Source organism: Pan troglodytes, chromosome 3 (genome assembly GCF_028858775.2).
Source record: "Pan troglodytes isolate AG18354 chromosome 3, NHGRI_mPanTro3-v2.0_pri, whole genome shotgun sequence".
In the NCBI taxonomy this organism is placed as follows: domain Eukaryota; kingdom Metazoa; phylum Chordata; class Mammalia; order Primates; family Hominidae; genus Pan; species Pan troglodytes.
The window spans coordinates 99,545,799-99,571,779 of record NC_072401.2 but is presented as its reverse complement, the minus strand read 5'-3'; the positions used below and the strand labels follow the sequence as shown (position 1 = coordinate 99,571,779).

Here is a 25,981-nt window from a genome sequence, read left to right as displayed (position 1 = left end):
CTGCCAAGGAGTGGCCAGACTGCTTCTTTAAGCAGGTCCCTGATCTTGTTCCTCCTGTCTGGGTGAGACCTTCCAATAGGGGTTGCCAGACACCTCATACAGGAGTGTTCCAGCTGGCATCAGGTCAGTGCCCCTCTGGGACAGAGCTTCTAGAGGAAAGAGCATGCTGTCATCTTTGCTGTTTTGCGCCCCCACTGGTGATGCCTCCAGGTGGGGGAGGGACCTAGGCGAATAGGGTGTGGACCCCCAGAAAACTGCAGCAGCCCTACAGAGGAGGGCCCTCATGTTAAGAGACAAACAGCAACAACAACAACATCAACAGAAAAGACCCCACAAAAAACCCCATCCAAAGGTCCAGCAGTCTCAAAGATCAAAAGAAGATAAGCCCACAAAGATGAGAAAGAATCAATGCAAAAATGCTGAAAACTCAAAAAGCCACCATGCCTTTTCTCCTCCAAATGATTGCAATACCTCTTCAGCAAGGGCACAGAACTGGGCTGAGACTGAGATGGATGAATTGATAGAAGTAGGCTTCAGAAGGTGGGCAATAATGAACTTCACTGAGCGAAAGGAGCATGTTCTACCCAATGCAAAGAAACTAAGAACCATGATAAAACTATAGGAGCTGCTAACCAGAATAACAAGTTTAAAGAGAAACATAAACACCTTGATGGAGCTGAAAAACACAACATGAAAACTTCACAGTGCGATCACAAGTGTCAATAGCCAAACAAACCAAGTGGAGAAAAGAATCTCAGAGTTGAAGAGTATCTTGTTGCAATAAGACAGGCAGACATGATTAGAGAAAAAGAAATGGAAAGGAATGAACAAAACCTCTGAAAAATGTGGGATTATGTAAAAAGACTGAAGCTATGACTGACTGGCATATGTGAAAGAGATGGGGAGAATGGAACCAAGTTGGAAAACATACCTCAGGATATCATCCTAGAGAACTTCCCCAAACTAGCAAGGCAGGCTAACATTCAAATTCAGGAAATCCAGAGAACCCCAGTAAGATACTACATGAGATCAACCCAAAGACACATAATCATCAGATTATCCAAGGTCAAAATGAAAGAAAACATGTTAAGGGGCAGTCAGAGAGAAAGGCCAAGTCACCTACAAAGGGAAGCCCATCAGAGAAAGAGTGGACCTCTCAGCAGAAACCCTACAAGCTAGAAGAGATTGGGGGCCAATATTCAACATTCTGAAAGAAAAGAATTTCCAACCCAGAATTTCATATTTGGCCAAGCTAAGCTTCATAAGTGAAGGAGAAATAAAATCCTTTACAGACAATCAAATGTTGAGGGAATTTGTCACCACCAGGCCTGCCTTATCAGAGCTCCTGAAGGAAGCACTAAATATGGAAAGAAAAAACCGTTACCAGCCACTACACAAACACACTGAAGTTCACAGGCCAATGACACTGTGAAGCAACTACATAAAGGAGTCTGCAAAATGACTGGCTAGCATCATGATGACAGGATCAAATTTATACATAACAATATTAACCTTAAATGTAAATGGACTAAATGCCCCAATAAAAGACACAGAATAGCAGGCCACATAAACAGTCAAGATCCATCGGTGTGCTGTATTCAAGAGACCTATCTCAGGCAAAGACACACACAGGCTCAAAATAAAGGGATGGAGGAACATTTACCAAGCTAATGGAAAACAGAAAAAAGCAGGGGTTGTAATCCTAGTTTCTGACAAAACAGACTTTAAACCAACAAAGATCAAAAAAGATAAGGGCATTATATAATGGCAAAGGATTCAAGTCAACAAGAAGAGCTAAGTATTCTAAAAATATATGGGCCCAATACAGGAGAACCCAGATTCATAAAGCAAGTTCTTAGAGACCTACAAAGAGACTTAGATTCCCACACAATAATAGTGGGAGACTTTGACATCTCACTAGCAATATTAGATCATCAAGACAGAACATTAACAAAGGTATTCAGGACCTGAAGTGAGCTCTAAATCACCTGGACCTGATAGATATCTACAGAACTCTCTACCCCAAAACAACAGAATATACGTTCTTCTCGGCACTACATGGCACTTTATCTAAAATTGATCACATAATTGGAAGCAAAACACTCCTGAGCAAATGAAAAGAACTGAAATCATAATGAACAGTCTCTCAGACAACAGCGTAATCAAAATAGAACTAAAGATTTAAAAAGTCACTCAAAACCACACGACTATATGGAAATTGAACAACCTGCTTCTGAATGACTCCTGGGTAAATAATGAAATTAAGGCATAAATCAAGAAGTTCTTTGAAACTAAAGAGAACAAAGAGACAATGTACCAGAATCTCTGAGATGCAGCTAAAGCAGTGTTAAGAGCGAATTTATAGAAATAAATGCCCACATTAAAAAGCTAGAAAGATCTCAAATCTGCACTCTAACATTACAACTAAAAGAACTAGAGAATCGAGAGCAAACAAACCCTAAAGCTAGCAGAAGACAAGAAATATTATCAGAATGGTACTGAAGGAGATAGAGACATGAAAAACCCTTCAAAAAATCAATGAACCCAGAAGCTATTTTTTGAAATTAATAAAATAGATAGACTGATAACTAGAATAACAAAGAAGAAAAGAGAGAAGAATCAAATAGACACAATCAGAAATGATAAAGGAGATCTCATCACTGACCCCACAGAAATACAAACAACCATCAGAGGATACTATAAACACCTCTGTGCAAATGAACTACAAAAATCTAGAAGAAATGGATAAATTCCTGGATGCATACACCCTCCCAAGACTGAACCAGGAAGAAGTTGAATCGCTGAATAGACCAATAACGAGTTCTGAAATCGAAGCAGTAATAATGAGTTCTGAAATCGAGGCCTACTAACCGAAAAAAGCCCAGGACCAGACAGATTTACAGCTAAATTCTACTAGAGGTACAAAGAGGAGCTGATACTACTTCTTCTGAAACTATTCCAAAAAAATGAAAAGGAGGGACTCCTCCTTAACTCATTTTCTGAGGCCAGCATCATCCTGATACCAAAACCTGGCAGAGAGATAACAAAAAAAGAAAACTGTAGGCCAATATCCCTGATGAGCATTGATGCAAAAAATCCTCAAAAAATACTGGCAAGCCAAATCCAGCAGCCCATCAAAAAGCTTATCCACCATGATCAAGTTGCAAGGTTGGTTCAACATATGCAAATTAATAAATGTAATTCATCATGTAAACAGAACTAAATACAAAAATCACATGATTATCTTGATAGACACAGAAAAGGCCTTTGATAAAATTCAACATCCTTTCATGTTAAAAACTCTCAATAAACTACATATTGAAGGAACATACCTCAAAATAATAAGAGCCATATATGACAAACCCACAGCCGATATACTAAATGGGCAAAACCTGGGAGCATTCCTTTTGAAAACTGGCACAAGACAATGATGCCTTCTCTCACCACTCCTATTCAACATAGTATTGGAAGTTTCGGCCAGGGAAATCAGGCAAGAGAGAGACATAAAGTTTATTCAAATAAGAAGAGAGGAAGTCAAATTATCTTTGTTTGCAGGTGACATGATTCTACATCTAGAAAGCCCCAATTGTCTCAGCCCAAAAGCCTCTTAAGCTGATAAGCAACTTTAGCAAAATCTCAGGATGCAAAATCAATGTGCAAAAATCACAGGCATTTGGTCGAGTGTGGTGGCTCATGCTTGTAGTCCCAGCACTTTGGGAGGCTGATGTGGGTGGATCACGAGGTCAAGAGATTGAGACCATCCTGGCCAACATGGTGAAACTCCGTCTCTACTAAAAATACAAAAATTAGCTTGGCATGGTGATGCACACCTGTAGTCCCAGCTGCTTGGGAGGCTGAGGCAGCAGAATTACTTGAACCCTGGAGGTGGAAGTTGCAGTGAGCCGAGATCATGCCACTGCACTCCAGCCTAGTGACAGAGTGAGACTCTGTCACACACACACACACACAAAAATCACAGGCATTCCTATACACCAACAAGAGACAGGCAGAGAGCTATATCATAAATGAACTCCCTTTCACAATTGCTACCAAAATAATAAAATACCTAGGAATACAGCTAACAAGGGAATTGAAGGACCTCTTCAAGTAGAACTACAAACCACTGCTCAAGGAAGCCAGAACGGACACAAACAAATGAAAAAACATTGCATGTTCATGGATAGGAAGAATCCATATCATGAAAAAGGCCATATTGCCTAAAGTAATTTATAGATTCAATGCTATTTTCTTTAAACTACCATTGACATTCTTCACAGAATTAGTAAAAGCTATTTTAAAATTCATATGCAACCAAAAGAGTCTGTATAGCCAAGACAATCCTAAGCAAAAAGAACAAAACTAGAGGCATCACACTAGCTGACTTCAACCTATATTACAAGGCTACATTAACCAAAACAGCTTGGTCCTGGTAGAAAAACAGAAATGTACACCAATGGAACAGAATATAGAACTCAGAAATAACATTGCATATCTGATCTTCAACAAACCTGACAAAAACAAGCAATGGGGAAAGGATTCCCTATTTAATAAATTGTGCTGGGAGAACTGGCTAGCTATATGCAGAGAACTGAAACTGGACCCCTTCTTTATGCCTTATACAAAAATTAGCTCAAGATATGGATTAAAGAAATGTAAAATCCAAAACTATAAAAATCCTAGAAGAAAATCTGAGCAATACCATTGAGAACATAGGCACAGGCAAAAATTTCATGACAGAAATGCTAAAAGCAATTGACACAGAAGCAAAAATTGACAACTGGGATCTAATTAAAGAGCTGCTGCACAGCAAAAGAAACTTATCATCAGCACAAACAGACAACCTACAGAATGGGAGAAAATTTTTGCAATCTATCCATTTGACAAAGGTCTAATATCCAAAGTCTATAGGGAACTTAACCAAATTTACAATAAAAAACAACCCCAGTAAAAAAGGGGCAAAGGACATGAACAGACACTCCTCAAAAGAAGATATTTGTGTAGCCAACAAGCATATACAAAAAAGCTCATCACTGATCATTAGAGGAATGCAAACCAAAACCACAATGAGATACCATCTCACACCAGTCAGAATGGCGATTATTAAAAAGTCAAGAAATAACAGATGCTGGCAAGGTTGCAGAGAAATAGGAATGCCTTTACACTGTTGGTGGAAATGTAAATTAGGTCAATCATTGTGGAAGACAGTGTGGTGATTCCTCAGAGATCTAGAAGCAGAAATACCACTTGACCCAGCAATCTTATTACTGGGTATATACCCAGAGGAATATAAATCACTCTATTATAAAGATACATGTGGCTGGGCGTGGTGGCTCATGCCTGTAATCCCTGCACTTTGGAAGGCCGAGGCAGGTGGATCATGAGGTCAGGAGTTCAAGACCAGCCTGATCAATATGGTGAAACCCCGTCTCTACTAAAAATACAAACATTAGCCAGGCGTGGTACCATGCACCTGTAGTCCCAGTTACTCGGGAGGCTGCGGCAGAAGAATCGCTTGAACCTGGGAGGTAGAGGTTGCAGTGAGCTAAGATTGAGCCACTGTACTCCAGCCTGGGTGACAGAGCAAGACTCCATTTCAAACAAAAACAAAAACAAAAACCAAAAAAATGCATGAATATGTTCATTCCAGCACTATTCACAATAGTAAAGCCATGGAATCAACCCAACTGCCATCAATGATAGACTGGATAAAGAAAATGTGACACATATACGCCATGGAATACTATACAGCCATAAAAAGGATTGACCATAAAAAGGAACAATGTCATGTCCTTTGCAGGGACATGGATGGAGCTGGAAGCCATTATCCTCAGCAAATAACACAGGAACAGAAGTCCAAACACAACATGTTCTTATAAGTGGGAGCTAAATGATGAGAGCACATGGGCACAAGGAGGGGAACAACACACACTGGGGCCCGTTGGGGGTAGGTTTGGAGGATGGAGAGCATCAGAAAAAAATAGCTAATGCATGTGGGGCTTAATATGCAGCAAACCACCATGGCACATGTTTACCTATGTAACAAACCTGCACATTCTGCTGATATACCCTGGAACTTAAAAAAAAAAAGGCATTCTTTTTTATAACCATAATGCAGTTATCAAAATCAAGGCATTTCATTCATTATTATGAAAAATATTGCTAATTACCTCAATTGTATCTTTTATAGAAAGGAAGATTTTTGATTCAGAGTTCAGTCTGATATTACATGTTGCATTTAGTTGCATGTCTCTTTAGAATCTCTTAATTTGGAACAGTTCTTCAGTATTTGTCTTCTTTAATCTTTACTTTTTTTTTGAAGAGTACAGGTTATTTATTTTGTAGAATATGCTTCAGTTATGGATTTGTATATATTATGAATATCTGAAGGTTTGTTTAATATTTTGGCAGGAGTACTATAGAAGTGATAGGTTCTTAATATATCATGTTAAGAGTAACAAGGTATTTATCTCATAAATGATTATGTTAACTTGAGATGGTGACTTCTAGTTTTAACTCATGTAAAGTAAATATTTTTTGAGGGTTACTTTAAGACTAAATAGATATTTCATTCCTCATCAAACTCTTACCTATTTCTCATCAAACTCTCACTTAATAGTTTTAACATCTATTGATGATTCCTGAACCAGTTTTACCATGATGCTTATTAAATGGTGATTTTCTAACTCTATTTTTTAACCTTTATTTGTTGGCATTTTACTATAAAGAAGAGCTTTATTTTTTCCCCATTTATATATTTATATCAGTATGGATTTATGAATTCCTATTTTACTCAAAGTGCTATAATTTATTTCTTTATTGTTTATTTTGAGGCATTAGTGATTCCAGATTTGACCCTTGGGAGCCTTGTAAGCCACTTCTTGTGTCCTTTTGACATGTTCATATCATTCTTTGAAAATTTCCTTACTTTCTGGCATAAAAAGATATTCCAGGTTCATTTTATTCATTTGCTTGCCTGAGCCTTGCAATCAGCCACTTCTTTAAGGAGCCCTACTTCCATAGCAGCAGAATGTATTTCAAAGTAAGATCTGTATACTAGGTACATGCATTGTTACTGGGTGTTATGGCTTCTAGGTCATCTCAATGGACAGAGTAAGAAATCTATACTTCTTATTTGTCTGTTAAAACCTGTGAGTTTATACATATACCTCCAATTTCAGTCTAACACTACAGGTTTATTCTAGACTTTCTCTTTCCATATTTGACTCGCTGCTTCCACAGTAAGAAACCTAGCTCCCATTATCCAGAATTATGTACCTATTTGCTTAATCCCATAGTACATTGAAAGTAGTTTTAGAATTGGTAAACTATCACTGCAAAAAAAAAGAGTTGAGATTCTACAAGCTCTTACCTTTGGGTGACCTTGAGGCTCTACACAAGCAGGAAGTGATGGCTAAACACAGATTTGTAAATTGACCACTTGAGCATTAAAATTATGCCTCAACACATGTACAGAGGGCCTTGGCAAAGGTTGGAGATTTATTGGTTCAAGGCACTTAAGAAAATTTTTGTCCAGACATTACCTGACCACTCAGCTAATTAGGCTGATATTTCAGGGTACAAAGAATACAGAGTTTAGAGAATTAGTCTTGGAAAATCACTAAACAAACCCTCAGGGTAGGAATTCTGATCTTCATAGTTGTCACATTATATCATACAAAATATCTGGTTTCAGCAAAGAATTTTGAGACATGCAAATAATAAAAAAATGGCCCATATACAGAAAAAGAAATTGTTCTTGAGGAAGCCAAGGCATTAGACTTCTTAGATAAAATTTTTAAATTAGCTATTTTAAATATGTTCAAAGAAATAAAGCAAACTATGTCTGAAGAACTAAATGGAAGTATAAGAATAGTGCCTTACCCAATAGAGAGCATCAATAAAGAGATAGAAATTATAAAAACAAACCGAGTAGAAATCTGGATTTGAAAATTACAATAATGGAAATGAAAAACTTTCTAGAGGAGCCCAAAAGAAAATTTGAATTGGCTGAAGAAAGAATCAGTTAACTTGAAGACATGTCAATTGATATTATGCAGTCTGATGAACAGAAAGAAAATAGGATGAAGAAAAGTATTCAGAGCCTCAGAGATCTAGGGGACACTGTCGAGTATACCAACATACACATAATGGGAATCCCAGAAGCGGAGGAGAAAGAGAAAGGAGAAAAGAGAATATTTGAAGAAATCATGGCTGAAAACATCCCAAATTTGATGAAAAAACATTACAGAAAGAAGAAGCTCAACAAACTCTAAGTAAGATTAATGCAAAGAGATGCACACCTAGACGCATCACAGTCAAACTGTTGAAAGTCAAAGACAAAAAGAAAATCTTGAGGGCAGCAAGAAAAAAGTGACATATCATATAGAAGGAATCCTCCAAAAGGTTAATAGAAATCATGAGGTCAGAGGGAGGGGGATGACTTATTCAAAGTGTTGAAAAAACAGACTGCCAATCAAGAATTCTAGAATCAACAAAGCTATTCCTTGAAAATAAAGGAGAAATTAAGACATTTTCAGATAAATGGAAGCTGACAGAATTTGTTGCTTGCACACCCCCTAAAAGAAATACCAAATGGAGTCTTCAGGCTGAAATGAAATGTTATCAGACAATAACTCAAATTCACACAAAGAATTAAAGAACAATGATAAAGGTAAATATATAAGCCAGTATTATTTAATTTTTGATTTTTAAGTTTTTAGAAGAATTCCTATTGATTATGGAACTAACTAGAAATAATACATTTTGTGTTTAAATACAGTAGTAGGCAGATATTTTAAGACTAATGGATTGTTTCATGCTATAAAACTTTTGAAGAACCAGATTAATTCTGGTAACATGGAAAGTAAGGATAATATAAGTTACATGTTTCCTGTTCTAACCATAAGAATTCCCATTTCTTTCTGGCCATGGGAGTTTTTGTCTCAAGAATATTTCATTCTCTCTCTCTATGACATACCTGGTCTTCCAGGCCTTGACTGTCCCATCATCCTATTAATAACAATGTGACAATTAATCTTCATTAAGATATTTAAGTATCTTAAATATTTGAGTAAGATATGCTTATGTGAACAATAGGTTCAATTCTGTAAAAACTCCAGTGAAATGGTCTTATGATTTGATATTAGGATATTCTCCCCAAGGTGACGGACAAGTTATGCAAAGAAGTGTAATGGAGCCAGACTTCCTGGTTATGTGTCCTGACTCTACCACTTAATTGTTATTTGTCCTTGGCCAAGTTACTTAATCTTTGTGCTCAGTTTCCTTACCTAAAATATCCTGAGAAAAATAACTATGGTCTAACATATTGGAATAAGTATTCTTCACAATTAGTCATAGATTCTTGGCTTTAGCTTAATAATTCCCTAATCACTCATAACTTACATCTGAAAATGTAATTCTTGCTTTAAGCTATTTTTTTTTTGTTTCAGAATAATATGTCATCTATTAGAAGGCCACAATGATGCCTCCAAGCTTCCCTGCATGTATAAAATCCTTTCCCCACATGAATAAGCATTACTTAGACATATAAAACTTGATCACTTCCTGGCTAAATTATTATTTATAGAAATAAGGAAGAAGAAGAAGACATTTATTTGATGACCTAATTTATTTGATGGCCTAATTTAATAAGTATTGAATCAATATAACTTATTTATTTATTGGAATAAAAATCTAGATGTAATTTAAAAACATGTTATATAAAAACATAGTTTTCTATATCAGTTAAAGACATAGTTCATAATATTCAAGAAGATTCAGCAAAGTTTAATACAAACGGAATTGTGATATTTTTTGAAATCCTCATCTTGTATTTGAGAGAACTAGAGATAGCGTGGCAAAGCTCAGTAGCTGAAGGCTTTATTTTCTTCTGTTTCTCCTGCAGAAAAACACAGGTTCTTCACAAACTACTGCCAAATTGATACTGTAATAATGTTAATTCAAATCTTATCCAAATTTTCGATAATTCTGGGTAACTCTTTGCTTGCTTTTTGAAATAATATTTAATACTATATGTGAGTTTAGTTTCCAGAGGTGCATATTGATAGAAAATTAAGAAAATAATCCAATAGATGTGTAATTATTGTGATTCTTTCTTAACTGGTGAATCACATCTGCTGAAGCTGTCTAATAAAGCTTAAATACAGAATTAAGAGTTGTATAAGACTCTAAGTGACAAATGTTAAACTTTAGCTAAATTTAATTTGTGAAGAGAAATTCTACAAAAAAGTTATTTTATATAACATTTTGAATGATAAAATTTAGCTTCTTTCTTCTTTTAGAAGAGCCCAGGTAACTATTAGAAATCTATTTTTCAGAGGTGTATTTCACAAGCAAAGTTTGTGATTGGAATGATGATACTGACATATTTGCTAATGATAACATGCTGGGAACTACCTGTGTGCTGCCACACTGGAAAACAGTTCATTAGTGTTTGAATTATTGCACTTTGGGCCTTTTAATTCTTCACAAATTCTATTTCCATATTTAATTATGGAAAGACATGGGGGAAAGTTGCATAGCCCCATCTTCATTTATTTAATTGTCAGTGAGAGTGGCAGTTAGTAATTCTTCTTCAAATTATAATATAGCATTTACTTAAAATAATGCAGTTCCATGCTGGGTTTGCTTCAATTAAGTCATATTTTATTTGCTAATGATTTTCAAAATTGACAGTGACCTTGAAGTTGGTATTGCCAACACTTCTTGACATAAAAGAAACTGTAATTTAGAGATAAGAGTGCATCAATTTATCCTTTGTTTTCTGTCTGTATTTTTAAAAGCCTTTTAAATTTCTGATTCAACATCTACCTGAGTACCGCAGAGGTTAATGAGTTAAGTACTTGTCAATTCACGTGGTTTAAATGAAATGGATATTATTGTAGACACACACACACACACAAAAAAATGGATATTATTGTGGGGTCTTAAATTGTGTGTGTGTGTGCGCATGTACACATACATAATCTTTCCTCCTACTGGATTACCATTAGCATTGTGAAACAATTGAATCATAAAATCTCAATAATGTAAATTCACTTAAAGAAAGCTTCTTCAATAGAATCCTGCTCAAGGTCTTGAATCCTTGCATTAAAAGAGTTAATACAAAACCTTAACATGATTTTAGGCTATAAAAATGTGATGTAAAAGATGACATCAAAATGCTGTATTTTAAAATACTGATTTTTTGACGAATGTATAGGCTATAGTAAATCAACATATTAGATATGTTCTTGTATGAAATATATACAATGTCTAAAATATCCAGCATGACTATATTATATTAGAATGTAGTTTCACATTTTGTACTTCACTGTCTGTTATGGTCATAATATAGTAGAAAAAAATATGCACAATTATGATGTTCTGCTTTATTTCTGAGTTAAAAATAAACTCTAACATAAATGGGAAATTTCATTCTTTCTGCCATCAAAACTGCCTATGTACTTTAAAATCCATGGTTGTATTAGGTAATTGCATTTGAAAGGTGATCTGGAGCACTTACTTTAGCAAGAGAAAGTGTTGTTTGGCTAGGTTCTCTCTCTTCCTGAAGTTCTGTTTGGCACAGCAGTCTTTGGAATTGCCACTGACCCTATAAGAAGAGGAGTGTTTTCAGCTACTCTAGTGGATGCTAGGGTTTCTCCGTGCTCTTTTACTGGCATGTACTGCTGTGCTGGACATGTCAGACTCTGCCACTTTTGTAAGTCATTCTGCTAAGTTTTATAGCATTTGTCTCTGCCCCCCTACACCCACCAAACCCAATGCCTTTGGATGGTCTGACTCCCTTATTTCCTTTTGTTTTATACTTAGGAATTCCAAAGTAGTGTATATATACCCTATGTGTTACAGAGATATGTGGGATAGCTCTTTCAGTTTTTATTCATAGCTTTGTTCCTTCAAGGGCATGACAAGGGGCTGGGCTTTGGAATTGTGTATCAAACTAGAATCCCTACTTGTAATAATAATAATAATGCTATTAAGAATAATAATATATTACTTTGAGATAGTGCTTTATAAGACTGTCACTCATCACTCAGTGTTAAAGCTGAATGTCCATAGTGAAGAAGGGCAAATGCCTTTCTGCTCTTTGTGTTGCAACAGAAGGGATTTGCAGATCAATAATTCAAGCCCACTGAGACCACGTACAGTGCTGGAAGTATTCCTAGAGGAAATAAGGATTAATCCTTTTTATTTATATAACACATTTTCCCAGGCTTCATTGGATTGGAGTTACTAAAGAGAGTTGCAATAATGTTAATAACTTAAATACCATTTTTTTTTTGTCTGTAACTATCAATGTAGAGGACATATAGCCTTTTGCAAAGTTCCTCTACCCATGTATTTCTAGACATCCCTGGGGGCTGTCTCAGCTATGCTCCCGAATAAGTCTCTTTCCATTGAGTACAGCTGCTGTTCCACCAGGCACTTCAGTCTCTTGCCATATGGTGCTCTCTGCTGGGCGTTTCCACCAATGTTCTCTTTCACAGCTAAAGCTGCCGGATTAGCTGGGATAAAGTAGGGGGAGGATGATGATGTCTTTCTTCGTGTTATACTCTATTAGAAAGGTTCAAAAGTAGTGCAGGTTTTTTTTTTTTCTTTTAGCCAATATTTTAATGAAACAGTTGTTTTAGTTTTTTTTTTTTTTCATAGTTTCTTCACACTCAAAAGGATATGAGGCATAAAGTCATTGAGGATTGTCTGTGTTAGAACGCAAACCCAGTTGACAGAAAATCCCCAGTATTTAGCATTGCCACTCTTTTGACACTAAGATTTTCTTACTAGGTATGGGGCATCATGATTATCTCCTTCTTCTCATAGGATTAGTTTTTACATTTGCCTTTTGGTTGTTTTGCTTTGTTCACCAGGTATTCCAAAACATGTCTGAATTCTACTTGGACATAGCAGATGACTTCTTGTTTCTCTCTTCTCAGCTCCAATATTCTCTACCACCAAAGAAAGAAACAATCAAGGGGATTTACTAAAATCAAAGCAGGATAACTCTTTAGAAAAACTATAATTTTCTGTACACGTTTGCATCTATGAAAAAAGAATCAACACAGGTCTCATTTTACTTCATGCAAACATTAAAGTTCTGTCAGAGGTTGTGTTAGTCTTTGTATTAGGATTCTGCAGAGAAACAGAACCAATGCTTACACAGTCATGTGTCAATCAATGATAGGGATACGTCCTAAGAAATGCATTGTTAGGTGATTTTGTCATTGTGTGAACATCATAGAGTATATTTACACAAATCTAGATGGTATAGTCTATGACACACCTAAGCTATATGGTATAGCCCATTGTTTCTGTGGTTCAAGCCTGAATAGCATGTTATTGTACTGTCTGGTACAGATTACAAAGATACAGATACACAATGGTATTTGTGTATCTAAATACATCTCAACATTGAAAGGGAACAATAAATATATGGTGTTATAATCTTACGGGCTCACCATTGTATATCTGGCCCATTGTCATATATGCAGTCCATCATTGAAACATCATTATGTGGTACATAACTATATATGTGAGATGGGGTTTATTCTGGGAATTGGCTCATGTGATTATGGAGGCTGAGAAGTCCCATGATATGCTGTCTGCAAGCTGGAGAAATAAGGGAGCTGGTGGAGTAGCTGAGTTCAAGTCTGAAGGCCTGAGAACCACGGGAGCTGATGGTATAACTCTTAGTCCAAGGATAAAAGCCTGAGAACCTGAGGGGCTGCTGGGGAAAGTCCAAGAATCCAAAGGCTAGAAAACCTGGAGTTCTGATGTCTGAAGGTAGGAGAAGATGGGCATCTCAGATCCAGAAAAGAGAACAAATTTACCTTTCTTCTGTCTTTTTGTTCTATCTGGGCCCTCAGCTGATTGAATGGTGCCCACGACATTGGGTGAGGATGGTTCACTGATTCAAATGCCTATCTATTCTGGAAACAGCCTCAAATACATACCCAGAAATAACACTTTATCAGCTATGTGAGTATTCCTTAACTCAGTCAAATTAACATCTAAAGTTGACCATCACAATCCGCATTTAATTTTTTCAGGCCAGGCAGATGTAGAAGGGAAAGTGAATTCTATTGTGCTTATATATTATAATGTGTGGGGGCTAGGTGTTAGTGGTAAGTTCAAGGAATTTTAGTGTGCGCCAGCTTCTTTTTGGATTTTGTTGTGGCACCTCAAAGCTCTCTGGAGTGGTGCCTCTCTAACTAGAAAGTCACTAGGGGCAGGGGAAAGTGCTTTCAATTTAGTTTCAACTACATCTGCCAATAATAAAGTGGAGGTTAGCATTCTCCTCATCACTTAATGTAATGGCACTGGTGCACATCTCCAAAGGTGCTGGTAGTTTTGAGAATTGCCCCCTACTCGCTACCTAAGAGTTTATCTCCAGTTTCTGTTTTTTTGGGGATGTTAAGAGGGTTCAGCTGAGACTCTTTTCAAATGTAATGAGGTCCTTTTCTGGTTCTGGGGATGTTAAGAGGGTTCAGCTGAGACTCTTTTCAAATGTAATGAGGTCCTTTTCTGGTTCTGGGGATGTTAAGAGGGTTCAGCTGAGAGTCTTTTCATACGTAATGAGGTCCTTTTCTGGTTCTGGGGATGTTAAGAGGGTTCAGCTGAGACTCTTTTCAAATGTAATGAGGTCCTTTTCTGGTTCTGGGGATGTTAAGAGGGTTCAGCTGAGACTCTTTTCATATGTAATGAGGTCCTTTTCTGGTTCTAGTCTTTGCTGTGCTATATCTTCCAGAAAGTCCTTTAAGTTTCTGGCATGTGAAGTTTCTAGCACTTACTTGTGTCTATTTGATATACTTCTTTTGAAATTTTGGAGTCGGGTGGGGCAGGTATGGATTTGATTCACCATTTTGTACTGAAATTATGCTTTTGTCACTAATGTTGCTACTTACTGCATTATTATTGCTTATAATGGTAACTGAGAGAGGTTGGTTCCACTGCTGTAGAATAGTAATAGCCACCTAGAACAACTTAGCGATTACAAATCCTTATGGGTATGCAGCCAGCTCAATTCTTGCCTCCTCATAAGAGAGAATTCAATCGAGGGGCATAAGGCAGAGTGAGAGACCGAGGCAAGTTTTAGAGTGGGAGTAAAAATTTATTAAAAAGGAAGTAAAGAACACTTGGAAGAGGGCCCAGCAGGTGATTTGAGAGATCAAGTGCATGGATTGACCTTTTAACTTTGGGTTTTGTATGTTGGCATGCTTCCAGGGTCTTGTATTACTTGTCCCCTGAGTCTTTCCTTGGGGTGGGCTGTTCACATGCTCAGTGGCTTTCTAGCACTTGAGAGGGGCCACGTGTGCAGTGTGTTTACTGGAGTTGTACACATGCTCACTTGAGGCATTCTTACCTTTCCAGTTGAATGCGCCTAGAGGGTCATATGCTGGTTAAACACGGCCATTTTGCCTTTTAGTGTGCATGTGTGAGCCCATTCACGCAACTCCTGAGATGTTATCTGGAAGCTGCTGATCACCAGCTTCAGGATTTTTCTCTTGGGAGACTGCCTTTCCCTGGTGCCAGCTGCAATGAATTATTATTTTAGACTTAACAACTGCCTGACCATCACCTGATGGTCGCCTGACATTCTTGGTTGGGGGGGCTCTCTCTTACCCTGCTCATGTCAGGCTGTCTACCTGCTGTAACAACTTGACACATTGTTAAACTATATGTTATGGAAATTGTAGTAAATACCATTAGCTTAAAAATATGTTTTGAAATATTCTTAAATGATTTCTCAACTAAGAATGTTTTAGGTCAAGGGGATTCCTGTAAAAAAGAAGCTACTGTTGTGTTATGCTTTATTGTTTTAGTTTCTGGTGAAACAGTGTGCTTAAACTTTTTATGGTTCATGCTTAATTTTAACATTTATTGTAGTGGGTATAAAGGAAAGATGATTATTTCTCATGTCACAAATAATTTCTCTGTCATTAAAAGACTGATCCTGTCTTTAAGCATTAGCAATAAAATGAACTAGGGTAGTGTTTAATTTATTGTTAAGTATTTCTAACTCTGTTTAAAGGTTACATTAATATGAAGTTATGTAATGACCATTGGTGATGTTTGCATTTTTTCAATCTGTTTAGTTAAGGTAATTTTTAATAGGTATTTCTATTTCCCAAATAATGTTATCCCCTCTCTCTTTTTTAAATGATGAGGAGCTAATTTTCATTTTTCTTAAGGTTTTAGATTATTGAGTGTACTGCCAAGAGCAAAGCTGTTCATATTGGTTGAGAATATGCTAATGTTAGAGGTACTTCTCTGGGAACCCTAGCTGACTCAGGAGTGGAATGGGAACCAACAGTGACAACTTAGCCTGGGATCTATCCAAGAGCACTTTAGCATTTACCAGTGGAACCCCCTTACTGAGGCTATCCTTGCTTTAGATTTAGACTTAGGTAAAGCCAAACATTGTTTCATGACTTATTTAAACTATGTTTCATCCTCACTTTTTAAAACTTTTTATTTTTTAGGATGTTTCCAATGCAACTTTGAAATACAAAGGTATACATTTTGGCAACTCTTCAGGAAGACAAGAGTTACCTAAAAAGTCAGGTCCTGGTCCAGGACAGTATGATATAGTCCAGTAAGTAAAAAAATACAGTATACCTTTAATGTAGCTCTTGACTAGAAAAGTATTTTAATAATTCAGACTAGGCTATGCTGTAAAGAAAGGAAAAATTAGTATGAAAAACTCCAAGAAGTATTACATTTTGGTGTAATGTATATGAAAGTTATTGACTTTTTAAATTATACTTTAAGTTTTGGGATACATGTGCAGAACATGCAGGCTTGTTACATGGGTATACATGTGCCATAGTGTTTTGCTGCACCCATCAACCCATCATCTATATTAGGTATTTCTCCTAATGCTATCTCTCCCCTAGCCCCCCGTCCCCCCAAGTTAATTGTTTTTTTATAAGCCAAATCTTGTGCTATCTACTATATATGCATTAACTCATTTAATCTTCACAGCAAGCTTTGCATAGTTAATATTGTTACATCTATTTTATCAGTAAAAAATGCAAGGGTTAGAGGGGATAAATAACATGTTCAAGATCATGCAGCTATTAAATGGCAGAGCTAAAGTTAAATTGAAGCCTGTTTGATTATACAGCACATGTAGCCATGTACTAAAATATACTGTCCTTAATTATAAAGTAGATAAAAGATCAGAGAAAATGTAAAAGAAGGTGACCCAGAATTCTCCATTTTATCCCTGGCTCTCATCTTCAGTCCTCTGACTACATGATGGATTTAGAAGGCATTCTCAGTCAGTGTAAGTCCGAGAATATTTATGAAGAAATACATTTCTGGTAAAATAACTCTATTTTCTCCTACTCCCACAGTGAGGTTTTAGACATGAGTTCATGGAAGGCAAAATTGAGTAACAAATACCACGTTGTCCTCAGAATCTACTACCCTTTCTTATAATTAATTTTTTAAGGGTCCAGCTTATCTGCCTGATTCTTTTTCTTTCATAGCATAAATTTTCTCCCAAGAAGCCCCAGAGTGATTACATACTCAATTAATTTGCTAGACAGATCAGATATTTCTGTTTACTAGCAGTGGATATATTTTAGGATCTTGCTTGGACTCCCCTGCTACTGTTCATTCATTGAGTAAACATTGTTTGAATTCTTGCTATGTGCCAGTTCTGAACTTAGTAACTGAGAATAACAAGAATAAAACATGGCCTTTGTTTTTGGGAATTTATACTCTAATCCATTATGCTGTTCACTTTTTCACTCTCTTAATATGGAATATATACCTTTGTATTTTTATTCTTTTAGTAGTTATGCTAGAACCTTAACATGCATATTTAGCTTAATTAAGTCTTTACTTAATATTATTATTATTGTTCCAAGCAAGACAAGGTCTGTAGAATACTCTAACACATATCATAGTCTTCTTGACATATGCTTTTGTTCTTCAGTATTTTAATCCTATCCTTTTCTTCTGCCATATTGGCTGATTTGTGCTCATGCTCTCTCTCTCTCTCTCACCGTCTCTCTTTCCCCTCTTCTCAGTTTTATTGAGGTTTAAATAGCATAAATCAAAATTCATCTTTTAAAATGTATATCATTCTGTGATGATTGTTTTCATTCCATTTCACTATACTTCTGCCTGAGTACCCCAGGCATACCTGGGACTGTAAGCAGTGTTAACTGATTCTGCTTGGTGGTTTTTCCTACCAGTCTGTTTTACTTCCTCAACCTTGTCCCACTCTCATTCCTCCCCCATTTGTTGTGCTGTTGCTTTATTTGATCTTTGTTATTTCTCCTGTTTTTCCTCTTCTTCCATTTGTGTTTTAACTTTTACCTGAAGAAATGTATGAATATGGATTGCATTCCTGACTGCTTCAGTTACTTCACCATTTTTGTAATTTGTTTGCTCTTTGAGTTAGCTGCTTTCACTGTATCTTTGACTTGTAGTTGTCTCAGTTCCTTCTGGCAGTTGATATTTTCTACTTGTTTTTTTCTTTCTTAGACTTTTTGTTTTATTTAGTGAGTCAGAATTATTCTTGGAGGCTTGATTCAGTATAAAAGTGGAGATATTTGGTTACTCTAAATGAAAGATAAGTGTATAGGTCTCTTTTTGGTAAAGATACAGACCTAAATGATATGTGACATTTCTGATATTCCACATATAAATTTCTTATCCATAAACCTTTCTGAGGTTTGAAAGTGGTTTATTTGTTGAGTTTTTAGCAAATAACAATCAGTGAGGAGGTGAGCCTTTAGCAGTGAGCGGGGATGGTAAGTGCATATTAAATCATAGCACTGCTGAACAAAGAAAGTAATAGCAATTACATAACTTTGTATTATATATTTTTTAATCTGCATATGTTTGGTATAGTTTGTTGGAAATGTTGGGTATCAGATTTTTTTGAAATTATCTTTACAAAATAGAAAAAATAGTAGTGTGGTCTGTATAGCCTGTTTAAATGTGATTCTTACAATAATAATAGCTAACAGTTACTGTGTGCTTATTATGAGCCATGTATGGCATTAACCACCTTACATATATTGTCTACTTTAATCATTGCAACCTTGAGAATTGGTTATTACTATTTCCAATTACCAGTTTCCAATCACCAGATTCATTGGGCGATGAATCTGAAGCTTAGAGAAGTTAGTTTGCATGAGGTTATATAACCAATAGGTAGCAGTAGGTAGCAATGCTGGGATCTTATTAGGCTGTCTAACTCCAAAGCTGGGGCTCTTGCTCACTGCTTATTTAGTTTCTGATTCTTTCTTGAGGTTGTCTGAATTTCAATGAAAAGAAGCTTCCTTTTTGTTTTCATAGATCTTTATGCCCTTTTCTGATTATTTTATGATATAAATAGCATAGGGCTATTTTCCTCTTATTTTGATAATAGTTGATTTGGAATTTTGGACTTTTAATGGTACATAGACTACACAGGAAACTTTTTTTTAGGGTTAGCTTTTTGTTCAATAAATACCAGATCTTATTTTCTTTTTGTAATAATTATTCAGATAGGTTTATAATAATGCTCTGAATTGGAAAAAAATCATAACTAACCAAGAAAACTAATACATTTTACAAAATTTTGAATATATTGGTCTAATATACCTAGATAATCTTATTATTCCATAGTTTAATTGCAGGACATGTTGCTGTAGAAAGAATTTCTTTGCTTACATAAATATTTATAGGTTTAAAATTGAGAACTCTTAATTTCTATTTGAATTTTCTGAAGGAAAAAGACATCATATTATGAAAATGTTAACGTCAAGAGAGATCAACAACAAAATTATTGTTCATTTATCCCACGACTATATGAAATAATAGTATTGCAGGAGAAAAAAAAGGTAAGTTGAAAAGTGGCTAATGCATATATTTTCCCAATTTTAAGATCATTGAATCCTGTTATCACAAGGTTACTGTGCTCTTTGATCTAATGTGCCTGATAGCTAATCGTCATTCAATGAATATTGTAGAAGGAAGTATTTATTATTTCTGTCAAGTGGTTGCTGTCTCTGCTTGAAAACCTTCTTGCAAAGAACTCATGACTCCTAAGTTGGTTTTTTAAATGATTTAAATGCAAGAAAAATGAAACAAAGGGTAGAACACAAAAATCCCTGTGAATTTTCAAAAGCCAAATTTTACAATCCCTACATTATTACCATTTACTGCTGTTTTTTTTCTGACCCAGTCAGATGTAAGAGGCCTCTAACTGGATCCAAGCCTGTTAATTAGGGGATCAAATCCCATCCTGGACCCAGTCCCATTTCTGTTAAAACGTCCAAACCCAGTTTGGGAGAGAAATTTGCTCAAAGAAACTCAGAGAGCTCAAAACACAAATCCTTGGAGCTCTGAACTTGGGAGAGAGAACTTACCACAACCCTCAGCCGCTCTGAGGAATCAAGGACACAAGTGGGTCCTTGCAGGGTCCTTGCAGCTACCTTGCTTGTTCACTCAGCATTCCTGGGGTCATTAGAAGCTCTACGTTGGACCCCGCTTCTGACACCATCTGTTAAAAGAAAAACTTTAACCAAATTTAAAGGAGTGTGATTGAGCAATAAATGATTTGTGAATTGGGCAGCCCCCAGAATCACAGTAAATTTAGAGAGACTCCAGGGATGCCTTTTGGTCAGAATAAATTTATAGACAAAAACAGGGAAATGACACACAGGAATTGAAAGTGAGATACAGAAACAACTGGATTGGTTATAGCTTGGCATTTGCCTTATTTGAACACAGTTTGAACACTCAGCAGCGTATGAGTGGTTGAAGTATGGCTGCTGGGATTGGCCAAGACTCAGCTATTGTTACAGGTACATACTACTAAGTTAGGTTTTCAATCTTGTCTGCCTATTAAGTTAGGTTGCAGTTTGTCCACAACAATGGTAATACTAGATATCTTGGGGTGTTGGGGAGTAGATGGGGAAACATGTGAATGTTCTAAAAAGCTGAAGATTTGATTGCTTCTTAGTGTGTTCCTTTCTAGTGAGATCTAATGTACAGTTTAAATTTGACCTTACATAAGGGTAATTTACCTCTAATTACATATATGCTCTGAAATACATAATTTAAAAAATGTGAGCTTACCCAGAGGCTTGTTTATTATTAAATGTAATGTGACTCTTTCTTTTGAAAATCAACTCTGTGAAAACAAGTCTGATAAAATAAGAATTTTGAAGTATCAAAGAGAATTTATAATTAAAGCAGAAATGTGAAAGTATTGTTATTTTTGCATATTTAGTATAATATAAAATAAATGCTTTGCTTAAAATTGAAGATTTGTACAATCACTTTTTCTATCACAGTATCTTAAAACTAGAGAAATAAAAATCAGAAGAATCACTTTTTATTTCTTTACCTTATACATAGTAAAAAGAATAAGGAATTAAACTGAATGAACTGGTTAAAATATAGGGGCTTTATTGTATGTAGCATTTTCTCAGTGCTTTATTGTCATAGCAAATATTTGTTCCTAAGGTGTAAAAAATTTTAATTTAAATTTTCAGGCAATGAGGGAAGATGGAACCTTATTCATTCCCTAAATTCCAAATTTTTTGGCTTATAAAATGCTAAATGGTAGTTTCTCCTGATTATTTTGACATGGAACCATTAAATTTTCCATTGTTTTGTTATATACACAACTAAATGCTGACACTGATTGTGCATGTTTGCATGTGTGTGTATAGGCAAGCGAGTAGGAAAAGGCAGGGATGATTTAAAAGTGAATTTGGATGACTGTGTCACTAGCAGAGGTGGTCATCACAGAAGCTACTCATTATGATGAGCAGATAATGAGTTCAGCTTCAGACAATTGAATTTGGAGAAAAATTACCAATGGACAGTAGAAATTTGAAAATAGAATTTGTAATAGAAATTATGGGTAGAGATACTGATTTGGCAGTCATACTCATGAAGGTGATAATTGAAGTAATGAGGTTGCTGTAGAAGAGAATACAAAGATGAGAAGAAAATTAAGAACAGATCCTGGAGGAACACAGATTTTGAGAGTGAGGCATGATAGAAGAGCTAGAGGAGAGATAATTAGTGAAGTAGGAAGTGAATTAGGGAATTTAGATACCAAGGATAGAGATTCAAAAAGGAAAGATTATAGAAATATTTTTATTTTTATTTATTTTATTTTATTTTATTTTTTTGAGATGGAGTTTTGCTTTTCTTGCCCAGGCTGGAGTGCAATGGTACGATCTCGGCTCACTGCAACCTCTGCCTCCTGGGTTCAAGCGATTCTGCTGCCTCAGCCTCCCAAGTAGCTGGGATTACAGGCATGCACCACCATGCCTGGCTAATTTTGTATTTTTAGTAGAGACAGGGTTTCTCTATGTTGGTCAGGCTGGTCTCGAACTCCTGACCTCAGGTGATCCACCCACTTCAGCCTCCCAAAGTGCTAGGATTACAGGTGTGAGTCACCACGCCCAGCCCTGAAATATTTTTATAGAAAGATGGTCATGATAGGTTAGTAAATAAAAAAGCAAATGCATAATATGATTTTTATTACTATTAATAAGTGTATGTACATTTAGTCATAGTAAAATATTTATACTGTTTAACTCAAAGTGGTGAAATTATGGGTGACTTTTATCTTTTCTGCTTAGTTGAATTTTCTATTGTTTTATAATGAACATGTTAATTAAAAAGATAATGAAATTGCAATAACTGTAAAAGAAGAGCTCATGGAGAGGAATGCAGGACAAGAACAAGGCTTTATATTTAGTTAATGAAAGGTATTGAGAGAGTATGTATTTTAATTATTGTGAGTATTGAGAGAACAGTTTTTGTAGCAGATAAAAGTTAGATTCCATGGAATAAGGGAAATGGGACCAGGCAATAGAAACATTGAATATATAATATATATGATTATAATTATTTGTTATATATTATATTACATGTTAATATATTACATGATATATTCCATATTAATATACATTATGTTGTATTGTTATATATTATATTAATATATGTTATATATATTATGACAATATTATATATAATATTCAATGCCTCTACCACCTTCTACCACTAGAACTTTGATGGTAAAGGGAAGAAGAAAAATCAGATGGTCGATTGAAAAGATAACAGAATGAGAGACATTTTAATTTTGGGGGCAGCATATTCTTAGAATAGTTGAAGGATCCAGTGGGAATAGAGGAGCTACAGAAATGCATAGAACTGATAATTAATAGAGTAATGTTCAGAAGCAGATGATCAAAGGGACCCAAGGCATAAACAGCTAGTTTATATTAAAGAGGAACAGAAATACCTCTTTTTTTATGAAAAGGAAGAAAGAATGGATGATGAAAGAGATCAGGGATTAGAAAGCTTTTTCTGTAAAGGGGCAGATATTAAATATTTAGAATTCGTGGGTCATATAATCTCTTCCACAGCTACTCAACTGCTGTTGTAGCACAAAAGGAGCCATGGACAATATATGGATGAATAATATTCCAGTAAAACTTTCATTTACAAAAGCAGACAGTAGCTGGATGTGGGTTATAGGCCATAGTTTGCAGATCCCTGAAAGACAAATATAGAGGCATATAGGAGATCCAGTAATTTTATTTGGATAACCTATGTTGTTCTGGTGATGTATTCAATGAAGTCCTCTTCAGAGGTGAGGGAGGTAGGTATTCAGTAATTGAGAAGAATGGAATACATATCATAATGAATCATAAGGAATGTGACAAATAGTTAAGATAAATAAAATAGTTGCAGGTGGAAGAAAAAGGTCCCATTTTATAGTGGTTAGCACAAGCTCATTATTGACAATATGAGGGCAAGAGTAGAAACCTGTATTGTAGGGCTAAGCATTGCCAGAGGTTGGAGCTATAAAGATTGTTAAGTGGCAAGGGTTTCAGAGAATCAGAGTTTCCAAGGCCAGTATGGTTAATCTTGGAATCAAGGCTAAGGTGGGGGGGGGGGGGAGATAATGAAATCATAAGGGGATTCATGGCTTCTAAGAACAGGGAAGAATTGAGAATTGTGGTCACTGAGGGTAAATGTTAGAGTTCAATGTCATGGAGAAGAAATTGTTTCTAGTGGCCACAAATCTTGAGTGTTTTCTGTCTATAGGTAGCTGAATTGGAGATTAAATTTGTAATCAGGTGATAAGGGAACTGTAAAAATTTTTTTTAGTTCTGTTTACAAAGCTCTCGCAGGAATTGCTACGCTGCTGCTCTTGCATTGTACTGGGCTATATTTAAGGTTGGGTGATTCTCATGACTGGCCAGTTTTCTGGCTGCTACCTAGAAAATGAGGCTCAAGCTCTTTTTCTTTCTGGGAATCACAAGCCTATTTTGGATAGATCACTCCTTCACACCTCTCAACTTAGCACTTAGCCTTGGGATGGGCAAGTAGAAAACTTAGGGCCCATTCTCAAATTATTATGTTTAAATCTTTTGCTTTTCTTCCAACTCCCTTACTCATGGGATCTTTCTCTAGGCAAGGAGAGAAAATGCATGGGAAAAATGTCTCTCCCATGGTGCTTTCTTCTTTTGCTTTCATACTTGATCCCTAACTTTTTATGATTTCTGGAAATTGTCTCTTATTCTGTATATCTTTCATAGTCTTAGCTGCCTAAATGCAGCTGAACAGAAATGAGAATATGGGAAGAGATTTCAGTGGCAAAGTGCTGCAGAATTTTCAATAGCTGCTATGAACAAAGAAAAAATCTGGTAGGCCAACTGGAGAAATGTCTTAATGTGGGGTCCCAGGGATGGTAAAAGAGGCAAGAAGAAATAACCAGTTTTAAAGGTCCAAGGAAAATAACACTTTGGAGTACCTCTCCTGCACATTAAGAGCAGCTGAAGGAGGCGGGGTGCAGTGAGTGGCTCACGACTGTAATCCCAGCACTTTGGGAGGCCAAGGTGGGCAGATTGCTTGAGGTCAGGAGTTTGAAACCAGCCTGGCCAATATGGTGAAACCTCATCTCTACTAAAAATACAAAAATTAGTTCAGCATGGTGGCACGTGCCTGTAATCCCAGATACTCAGGAGGCTGAGGCACGAGAATCACTTGAACCTGGGAGGCAGAGGTTGCAGTGAGCCGAGATTGCACCACTGCATTCCAGCCTGGGTGACAGAGCAAGACTCTGTCTCAAAAACAAAACAAAACAAAACAAAAAAAAAAAAAAGAAAGAAAAAGAAGATATGACTTGAGAAGGTTGGTAAATTTGGTGTGTGATAGGCTTAATAGCTTCACTCCATTTCTTGGCTCTTTAAGTTCAGCAGATGCACCCTTACAATAGATGGTACATAAAAATGAGTTATAGGTAGTAAGTCCTTGAAATTGTCTTGGAATGCTCTTTGCTTATATTGAACCCATTCCTCTTTCTCTTGTTTCTCAAGATTTCAGATTTCCAGGTTGTTTTGACCCTTAATGCTTAATGGTGTTTTTGTCTGAACTTATGATTAATTTGAATAATATTATTTCTTGTATATGGAATATTTTTTGATATATTTATCTAACATCCTCAATTAAACCATAGTTCTTAGAGGACAAATATCTTACATTCTCTTTTTAAAACATATAGTGAAGTGAGGTACCTATGTTTAGTAATGCTTTCTGAATGAATTAATTACAGATCTGAAAAATGGGCAGTTTTATTTAAAATTTTGAATGTAGAGAAATAAGTCTTGGGTTTTTTTTCTTTCTTTGTATTTATCCTATTGCCTAAGCAGTATAGTTTTAAAGTAGTAAAATAGTTTAAAGAGTAAGTGCTATAGTGTCATCATTTTTTTGCTTATGTTTTTAATTTAAAATTTTTGTGGGTACATTGGTATATATATTTATAGGTACATGAGCTATTTTGATATAGGTATGCAATGTGTAATAATCATATCATGGAAAATTGGGTATCCGTCTCCTTAAGCATTTATCCTTTGTGTTATAAACAATCCAATTATACTCTTGTAGTTATTTTAAAATGTACAGGTCAGTTGTTATTGACTATAGTCCC

General features: G+C 35.9%; 1 protein-coding gene across 7 annotated transcripts in view; it reads left to right on the top strand.

Moving 5' to 3' along the window:
* Positions 1 to 25,981, top strand: part of STPG2 (sperm tail PG-rich repeat containing 2) — a 711,650-nt gene that overhangs the window by 17,781 nt on the left and 667,888 nt on the right. For 5 of the 7 annotated variants that reach the window (XM_054683204.2, XM_016951895.4, XM_054683206.2 and 2 more), the window contains 2 exons: positions 16,497 to 16,609; positions 19,748 to 19,859. The exons of the other annotated variants lie outside the window; for them this stretch is intronic. In XM_054683204.2, the coding sequence (XP_054539179.1) occupies positions 16,497 to 16,609; positions 19,748 to 19,859 (225 nt within the window). The remainder of the gene's footprint in view (positions 1 to 16,496; positions 16,610 to 19,747; positions 19,860 to 25,981) is intronic. 7 annotated transcript variants of the gene reach the window in all.